Raw genomic sequence first — 10,356 nt, 5'->3', positions numbered from 1 at the left:
AGAGTTACGGGATTTAGAAAGTTAGAAGATTTTTATTCCTTAGGATTCTATTTTAAATTTAAATTTAAATTTGGATTATAATTTGAAGATTTTTATTCATAGAACTCTATAAATAGGACCTAGCACCAAACATTTTTCATTCATTTATCAAGCTAAGTTCAGAGGCTGCAAGTTGCTAGGTTATTGTGAGAGTGTAAACACTTGGGTTGGGGATTATAAGCTTAATCATTTTTAAGCTTACCAAACACTTGGGAAGTAAGGTTTATAACACATTTCGGTTCAAGGTTTAGATTGGTCATAAAACATTCAAGGTATTCCAAAACTCTAGTTCATTTGGTATTATTTTTTTCAAGTTCTTATAGTTTTCTACTCAGCCCCCAACTTTATTCTTTATTCTTGGTAGGGGTGAGCAACGGTCGGTTTGGGCGGTTTTTTCACAACAAAAAATCCAGAATTCGGTTTTCGGTCCGGATTGGTGCAATCCAAAAACCGACCGAACCAAACCAGTTTAAAAAAAAACCGATCGTTTTGGACTGCGGTTTGGTCGGTTAAACTGACCAAACTGATTTTTTTTTTTTTTTTAGTTTTAGTTAAAAAAATTAAAAATTTTGGATTGTTAGAATCCATTTTTGTGCGTTTTTAAAACATAAATATATAGAACATAATTACATTTACAAATTTTAAAGTTTGAAACATAATTAAAAGTCCATAAGAGCATAACATAATCTCAAATCACAACACATCATCAAAAGTCTAATACTCCAATATATATTAGTTCAATCCAAGACACAACCCAATTAAAATTTAAAACCAAAAGACTACAACCACAAATCTCAACACATGATTAAAGTTTAAACTTAAAGTCCATAGTCCATAGTCCATTACAACACAAATTAAATCTAAGTCTAATCAACTACAACAACACAAATCAAGTTCAAATTTCAAAAGAATAGATAGAAAACAAAGTCCAATCCAAAATCCAGCATTCATTCATTTCATGGCCTGCATCAAGCAACCATGACCACCTGGTCCTAAGACAAAAGAAAGAATAAAATTATAATGTATATATAACACATGCTACATGGTACTTTTTAGAGAAATAAAGCTACTAAACTACAATCTTAGAATTCAACTAGTTACCTTGAGATTTCAATTGTTCTTATCGGTCCCACTCCCAGACCCACTGCCAAGATTCTCAGGTACATAGGTAACACACGAGCCATCACCTGACAAATATTCAATTACTACAAATAAGCTATAATATATATATATATAATGAATGATGGTGATCATCATCATCATCATCATCAATACCTCAAACGTGTGGCCATCATCAAGCAATAAAAATGTCTGCAAATTTTACAAGATCCTCACTTTCAAGTTTTCACTCTTTCATTAAGTGTTCTAATATTCCTTAATTCTTTATTCTGTTCTAAAATGTTGACAACAAACCAAACCAAAGCCATAAAGAAAGTGCAAAGAAAAGACTCATCTCTCACTCACTACAAGCTAATTGAAAGTTACTCTTAGCTAGCTATATAGCTATAGCTCTATATATATAATAATACTACCGGCTATAGCTACACTACCCTTATATTGATCTCAATATATTCAACAAAACTAGCTAGCATATACAATGTTGACAACTATAAGATAAGAAAATTAAAAGGCAATTTTTCACCGAAGTAAAATTAAGGAATATTGCACAATTTCATTCAAACAAACTCAGCATTTGAGAAAGAACAGAAATAAGCTTCCAAAGAGCTTAGAACAAACACCTGAATCTAATTAATCCATGGAATCTGATTTTACTCTTGGGGCAAACTCTAGCCCAACTTAAAATTTGAGGAAGTTGCATACGCAGACAAACACACAGAAATGACCCAATGAAATATATTCTTTTCTTTGAACTTTTGGTGCCAAACTGTTAATGGAAACTCCTACAAAGCAGTCATTTTATAGATAAACACACATACTTTATTTTGTCAGCAGAATGTTTATTTACTGAATTATATGATATAGTCATGCCCAGTATAAAATATTTTCAACATACTTCGAATTCAAAAGTTGTCTAATTTTATTTTATGGTTGACAAGCAAAACTAAATGAATAACAGAACCTCATATTAAAATAAATTATTGAGGTTGCAACAATTTCAACTGAAGTTCAGAAATCATCACAGAAACAAAAGATAGGAGAAACTTAGCAAGCAACTAGTAAATTTACCCACCTGAAAGTGTGAACTGCTCAAGCAACGAGCAATCTGGCGAAACAAGGGTACACATACAGACAAATTTTTCACTCTTTCATTTCAACTAAACAATTACTTATTTTTTCTTCTTCTTCTTCTCTAAATTATGCTCAGCTAAAGCAGTATATTTAAGTTTAACAACTTCAAGATTATGCTCATCTATATATATATATGTCAATCTGTTTTCACGAATCTATAATGATATATATATAATAATACAATAATGGCATACCTCCGTGAAGTGGTCGCCGGAGTGGGAAGGGAAGGCACTGTGTCCGTGAAGCAGTCGCCGGAGTGGGCTGGGCAGTGTTGCCGCCGCTGAGACGTGTTTGCTCGGTCCGTTCCGTTCGCGAAACAGAGAGGAAGAGCAGAGGAGGAGATGAGGAAGAGCCTGGGCTGGGCTGGGCTGTTTCGTTCGTTTGGGCAGTCGCCGGAGGGAGGAGAGACAGAGAGGAAGGATGAGTACAGGGCTGAGACCTGATACGTGCGCTTGCGCCGTGCGTAGAGAAGGAAGAGATAGAGAGACTCTTCTCTGATGCCCTAGTAAAAATAAAAAAATAGATTTTATTTATTTTTTAATTAATAATTATATAATATTATATTATTATATATAATAGTGCTCGGTCGGTTTCGGTTCCGTTCGGTCGGTCTGGACAATATTTCCAAACCGACCGAACAGTGGCGGTTTGCACCGTTGTCGGTTTTTTCGGTTTCGGTTTTTTCGGTTTCGGTTTTTTCGGTGTTCGGATGGTCGGTTTATCTGGTTTTTTCAGTTTTTCGGATTTTATGCTCAGCCCTAATTCTTGGATAGGAAATCTAAGTTCTTGAACATAAGGTTTTTGGTAAGTATATTCTTAATGGTATAGTTCTTCCATTCTTTTCATCTCATTCTCTTTAGTATACTCACCCTTCCATTTATGGTTTTTAGGAGTGTTCCAAAGTCCCAAAACTGTTCTCATATCCCGATATTTTGGTAAGGAAAATAGGCTAGATCTTGTATGTTTGTATGATATGTTATGTTTTTATGTTATGTTATGTTTAATATGTTATGATAAGTTTATGTTTTTATATGTTATGTTATGATTTACCTTATCTCAAATATTAGACAGGGGACGTAGATGGGTTATCATACACTACATGTGATCTAACCTACCTCAAATATTAGACAGGGGACGTAGATGGTTTATCACATGTCATAATAGCCATTATTAGTATAGTCTTATATAGTATATGTTATGATATGTTTTTAGCATATGTTATGATATGATTTTATGTGTATGTTTATGTGGGTAGTAGTTTTTCCTTGCTGGGCATTAGGCTCATTCCTTTATGTTTATATGTGCAGGAAATAGTTATGGCGAAGGAAAGATTCTTGGCAGTTTGAGGATGTTTATTGAGGCAGGATGGAATCGGTGGATTGCGCGTTCGATTCGAGGATGAAGTTTTTAAGTCTTTTAGTTATGATTTCTATGCATTATTTTTCCGCACTTAATTTTGTAACCAATTTATTTAAGTTATGTTTTGTTTTCAAAACAATGAGATCCCATATCCTAAATGAATTTTTATGTATTTAACCTTTACTTTACAGTTTTTAAATAAAGTTATGGTTATTTCATATGTACGTTTTCTTAAGATTAGTATAGTAGTCATTAATGGTCCAAAGTCTAGAATAGTTGGGTCGTTACATAGATTGAGCATTTGTCTCAGTTTCATGCGTTCTTATGTCAACCACAAAATTGTTTATGAATTATTCATAATTTTATTCACTCTAAATAGTTTATGAATAAATTATGAATATTAATGTGCTAAATATTATTCAACATATCTTAATGTTTGCATATAATCTAAATATATGTAGCACAATAATGGAATGTTACAACGTATTTATAATCATAAAGTCATGCATATAATTATACTAAAAATTAATTTTGATGAATAATAACAAAATAATCATACAAATTAGCATAATTATTCATATGTAGGAAAATAAATACAATAATTCCATATATACGCTTGGCAGAAAAATTCATGCTAAATAAGACAATAAAATCATTTATTGATTTGGTGAATTAATAAAATAATTGTAAAGTAAAAATGTAATTACATTCTTAAAAGGGTTTATACCTTTTTGGACCCTGTGTTTTTTTTCATTATCTGTTTGGACCCTGTGTTTTGACAAATTACTTTTTGGACCTTATGTTTTGTAAAATGGTTAAAATAGAATCCTAAACTCGATTTTGGTCAATGTTTTCTCAACTAAAATCACAAATAATTTACCAAACTAACAATTCAGAACAAAAATAAAATTATTCTGCTTAAAAACTATATTGTTACATTCAATTTTTTCTTCATCAAAATTGAGTTTTGGGTTCTATTTTAACCATTTTACAAAACATAGGGTCCAAAAAGTAATTTGTCAAAACACAGAGTCCAAACATGTAATGGAAAAAAATACAGGGTCCAAAAAGGTATAAACCCTTCTTAAAAAAACACAATTATTTAATATTGCATGATTAAAAGAAAGTAATCATACAATAAATATACCAAAATCAAGTAATTGCACATTTTAATTAATTTCCAAATATATAATATACCAAAATTATATTGTTTAATTAAATTGGCAAAAAAAATTAAAAAAAATGAAATTTATTGTCCAAACAAGCATTAAAATCAAGAAAATAATGAAATTCCAAAAATAAATTAAAAATGTAATTTTCAGAATTTTTATAAATTTTTCTTCAATATATATATTTAAAAAAAAAAAACTTAAAATCAAAGATTAATATAAAAAAATAAAAATAAAAATAAAAATAAAAAATCGGCCATGAATGTGTATGAATGGACCAAAAGATAAGTTTCAATGGTTAGAAAACTCGTTTTTAATACACAAAACCAAAAAAAAATACGAATTTTAATATATTAATAATGGAATTAAGATAAAAAACAAAGGAAAAACATACACCAAAATAATAAATGAATGGGCAATGAAAATAAAAATATACACATATATATGTATATATGTGAGGATGATTATTATGGGTATTAACGAGTGAGAATTAAACATAAATAAATAAATAAAGTTGTTTCCATTATATGTAAATTAGGTTCACGAAGAAACAAGTCATTGGAAAAATGTGCCAAATATTTCTAATATAACTGAATTAAGAAACAAATTGGAATTACCATTCGAAAATATGAAACATACACTAGTTGAATATATATATATATATATATATATGTATATATGAATATAAATGTATATATAAAATAAATAAATATATATATGCAGATAAAATTAACAAGGCAAAGATAAGAATGGCGACTGATATCAAATATTAGATTAAAAATGATATATAGGTATATGAACAATTCTATACATGTAGGCGAAATTAATATATAGATTGAACATATATAAAGAGAGGATCGAATATATGTATCTCCAGTCATTGCTATTGATAATCTCGATCTATAAACTTTAGATCTACAAAAGAAAAGAAATTAGAATGAGTATACGGACTTCCAAGCTCTCACTAACTCTTTAGACGGAGTTACTGAAAATCAGAATGAGTAGTGAGCTTGGGGACCAGTACTCTATATAATCTATATTTATAGAGTGAGACCTACCATCAGAGTTTCTGCCATAGTTACAGATGTTGAAATATTCTCTTAACTTAATTGATATATTCCCTCTATTTAGTTAGGAAATTCAAATTAACAATAAATGTTGACCATTAATTTTAATATATTAAATGAATAAAAAATTAATTAGTTGTAGCAAATTAATTTTTAATATATATTATTATAAAATATTCCAACAATATTTAGTTAGTCAAATAGTGTGATATTATTCATGCTTATTTTTGACTTATTTTTTTCTTTAAGGCTAAGTCCAACGAGATTGCAAAATACTAATTTAGTGTTGATTTTACACCCTATATTACTCCAATCAAATGATAAATGATACTGTAAAATGGGGAACATAAATAGTGCTACGACATTATTGACTTGGGATTGATCATTACGATAAACTTTTCTTTTTATTTTTGTGTTTTATATTAGTATTTTATACTTATAATTATACGTATATTATTTAATTCATAAGATAAAATAATATCACTTTGTGGAGTTTTTTTTTTTTTATAATTTAGAGTGTTACAATTGGATTAAAAAAAAAAATATGGAGTTAAAATGACCCAATTTTCACGGTGGTTGAACACCATTTTTTTGGTATTCATGGGTGGAGTTGCCTTAGAGTGTGAAGTGAGCGGCTGCTGTGCTGTGAGCTTTGAGTGAAGTAGGAGATACTGAACATAGAGAGGGAGAAAAAGGTTAGTACGTCCACACACATGGCACCACCGCCACCACCACCGCCACCATTCATTATCAGTAAGTTGAAGAAGCTCTGGGATGTATGGAATCTTCGTGGTTTCATTACGCTGAGTCTCTCTCTACAGATTTTCCTAGTCCTCTTTGCATCATCCAGACAACGATCTAAAAACTCATTTTTCATCTCCCTGATTTGGGCGGCCTACTTGCTCGCCGACTGGGTTGCAGCTTTCGCCATTGGTTTAATCACACAAATCGAAGACAACGACACCAAAACAGTGCTTAACCAAGAAATTTACGCATTCTGGGCTGCTTTTCTCTTGGTCCATCTCGGTGGTCCTGACTCCATTACTTCTTTTGCTCTCGAGGATAACGAGTTCTGGATTCGGCACCTTTTTGGGCTCATCATACAAGCCATAGCAGCTGCTTACAGCTTCTATCTCACCCCTTCCGGCAACAAGCTCTGGCCATGTACGGTCCTTGTTTTCTTTGCCGGAATTGTCAAGTATGTGGAGAGGACTCGGGCGTTGTATCTTGCGAGCTTGGACTATTTTGGAAGGACCGCTTTGCCGAAGCCGGAACCTGGGATTGACTACGAACAGGCTTCGTCTATCTATTCCTCGAATTTGGTCAAGGCTCCATTACAGGGAGAAATCACTTCAGGGAGGCCAAGAGGTAGTACTATGGGGAACCCTTATTTTGAACTTGATAGAATCACTTCAAGTGTTTCGATTGAGATAAGGCAACTGAGGGTCGCTCGTCTTCTCTTTGAGAGGTTCAAAGGGCTCATTGTTGGCTTCTTTCTCAACTTCGACGACAGAAAATCCAGCAGAGAGTATTTTCTGAAAGCTGATTACAAATCTGCTTTTAGAGTATTAGAGTACGAGCTCAGCTTCATGTTCCAGGTTCTTCACACCAAGACGGTCGTGGTGAATCAAAGAATAGGCTACATCTTTCGGTTCATTAGCTTCCTTACCATATTGAGTGCCGCAGTATATTTTCTATTAGTTGAAAAGCACCATTTTGGAAGGCTTGAAATTTTTCTTACTTATGCCTTGCTCATTGCAGCCATTGCCCTCGAGATCATATCGATTACTGTGCTTATATGCTCTGATTGGACTCTGGTACTCGTTAAAGATAACTGGACAGATTATGTTCCTTCATTTATCTTAAGACGACAAAGGTGGTCGAGGTTGATCTCTCAGTATAATATGATAAGCTATTGTTTAGACGAGCCTCCTATGTGGTTCTACCGATTTGCCAAGTTTGTTCACGTTGATGAAATTCTAGACAACATGAAAATCAGGTGGTACTCATCTTCGCATAAGGTTCCTGAAGATCTTCAAGAATTTATTTTTGTGGTTCTGCAAAAGAAATCCGAGGAGGCATTCAGTTTGAGAGATGCAAGGGAAGCATGCCTACAAAGAGGGGATTCAGCTTTGTTGGAAAGTACCATTAAGAACAATGTTGCTGGCTATCTCAAGCTAAAATGGAGCGTTGGAGACTTCAAATATGCAGAAAGTGTTCTATTGTGGCACATAGCTACTGAAATATGTTGCCTAGACGAAACCACAAGCAGTAGATGGGAAAATAAAAGGAAGAGGTACTGTAAGATTCTTTCAGATTATATGTTTTATTTACTGATTGCACAACCTACTATGTTGTCCACAGTTCTGGGTGATTGGCATGTGGCATTCCAGGATACTTGTGCTGAGGGCAAGAGATTTTTCAAAAAGTATTCAATATTAGATCATTCAATGGCTTTGGATAAGATGAAATCTACAAAATCAAAATTCAGATCAGCTGCTGTGAAGGGAACTAAAAGTAAATCTGTGTTCTTTGATGCATGCATGCTCGCACAACAACTGTTAAATTTTGAAAATGAGCGGTGGACAATAATGGATCGAGTGTGGGTGGAGTTCATGTCTTATGCAGCCATTAATTGTAGACCGATTATTCATGCACAGCAACCAAGCAGGGGTGGAGAACTTTTGACTTTCACTTGGTTGTTGATGAATCATTTGGGTTTAGGCACACAGTTCTCTGAGCAGGAAGACCAACCTGGAATGAAAAGGGCGGCTGTGAAGTAATAAAACTAAAAAAAACAATATCTTAGGGCCAATCCCAAAGAAGAGCAAAGTTGATTAAACCATTATATGAAAGGTATGTTACTGTAATATCCTAATCACTTGCAACTTAGATTTACTTAAACCCAAAAACTGAACAATCTTTTGCCTTGTAACTTGAAACTGATTGTTATGTGTTGCAAGTGTTGGGTATTACAGTTGTATAAAATGTACTTGAGTTGTTGAGCCTGTGATGTATTGGATTGGAATAGAATTCTGTTTCGACTCTCAATTGATGTCTCAGTTTATCTAATGGGGTTTCCAATCACAGAAATACTTAATATGTATCATTCTTCTCAGTTTAAGGATAAAGAAATGAAAGAATTTGGATCAATTGGTGCAAGTAGAAGCATCAGGTGCGTAGCTTATCTCAGTTCTTTAATATCCATCCAATTTGATTGGCAATTTAGTCATGTAATTTCAGTTCTATATGTACATAATATATAATAGAAGTATTATGCAGTTTGCTCAATTTTTCTTTACTGAATTAATAACACTTTTCTTTGTTTTGGTACGGCTCTTTCACTACTTGAACCAGTTGAGAATTGATTTCTCCATGGCAGCACCTGTACTTGGTGCCATGGCCTCAGCAATGTGCCTTGTCCATGCTGCAGCCCCAGTTTTCTTGTGTCCAAGTCTAGAAATTTTCAGCAGGCATTATTATGGCTTCAGAATACACCTCGATGCTTATGAGATCCAAGACATAGCATCAGATCACCTTTGGAGTGCTAAGGTACCAAATAGTTATTTTAAAAGTTGATATTTTCAAGGCCTAAGAGCAGGCTTATCTTTTGTAATTGAAAATCAAGATTCTTTGGTGAGTAAAAACTTGTTACATGTGCATTGATGAGAACCTGCAAAGGAGAGTGAGTGCCAGGGGCGGGGCGTGATGTAACGCCCTGGATAGCCAATGCCGCTACACTGTGTACTTATAAAGGTGCAAGACTTGCTAATCAAATCATTAATTTGAAATCGTGTTGCTAAACATGTAAGAGCTAGGGTTAAAAAGGTTTTAGTCTCAAAAGACTCATTCAACACGTACAAACTGTAGTAGCATGGGATCCCATTTAAAAACGTAGTTAAAGAAAGTTTAAAGACTTCCAAAAATACATGAGGAACCACTAGCCATACTAAGGCCAAAACAGACAGTCTTCAGGTTCCATGTCCTTGCTTAGATCTCAACCGTGGTGGCCGAGCACCTGGCTATGTACATTCCGCTCGCTGAGCTCTCCAGTCAAGGCTGATCTAACTTGCCATTGTCTTTACCTGCACCACGTAGCACCCGTGAGCCAAGGCCCAGCAAGAAAACATCACAGATAACTCAAACAATAACAACAGGCAAACAAATAGCTTAGTAAGCATGTATACTCATCAGATATTCCACAACAGACAATCAGCATATACAATTCAATCCAAGACACATTTTATCTCATATATCATTAATATCTCATAATATTCAAGGCCGACGACTTAGGCCGCACCCTCTGTTTAACCCACTGACTCTGGCCCGCTTAAACCAATCTCAGTGCATAATAAGCTGTCCTCGGATACCAGTGTCCGAGCCGCACCCTGTGCGCTAGTGAGACCCATGGCACCCTTAGGTTGTTGGTTCACTAAATGGCTTGCATGGCATAATACCATATTTTCAAGCAT

General features: G+C 33.7%; 1 protein-coding gene and 1 long non-coding RNA gene across 3 annotated transcripts; one reads left to right on the top strand and one right to left on the bottom strand.

Moving 5' to 3' along the window:
* Nucleotides 1-769: 769 nt before the first annotated feature.
* Nucleotides 770-1,210, bottom strand: LOC133828791 (uncharacterized). The gene is made up of 2 exons (XR_009891320.1): nt 1,141-1,210; nt 770-1,025 (listed from the first exon to the last, which is right to left on the bottom strand). It is a non-coding gene; the product is annotated as an uncharacterized LOC133828791 (long non-coding RNA).
* Nucleotides 1,211-6,499: 5,289 nt separating this feature from the next.
* On the top strand, nt 6,500-9,691 carry LOC133829801 (uncharacterized). Of its 2 annotated transcripts, none has more exons than XM_062259595.1 (3): nt 6,500-8,740; nt 9,004-9,059; nt 9,242-9,691. In XM_062259595.1, exon 1 carries the CDS (start codon nt 6,598-6,600, stop codon nt 8,665-8,667), a length of 2,070 nt encoding a protein of 689 aa, XP_062115579.1. In that variant the 5' UTR covers nt 6,500-6,597; the 3' UTR covers nt 8,668-8,740; nt 9,004-9,059; nt 9,242-9,691. The 2 variants fall into 2 exon arrangements, with proteins under 2 accessions (XP_062115579.1, XP_062115580.1); XM_062259596.1 differs by having other exon boundaries at nt 8,975-9,059.
* The last annotated feature ends 665 nt before the right edge of the window (nt 9,692-10,356 follow it).

The sequence above is a fragment of the Humulus lupulus genome, chromosome 4 (assembly GCF_963169125.1).
Source record: "Humulus lupulus chromosome 4, drHumLupu1.1, whole genome shotgun sequence".
Taxonomy (NCBI): Eukaryota; Viridiplantae; Streptophyta; class Magnoliopsida; order Rosales; family Cannabaceae; genus Humulus; species Humulus lupulus.
Note: the sequence above shows the minus strand (reverse complement) of the source record. Positions and strands in the feature narration are given on the sequence as shown.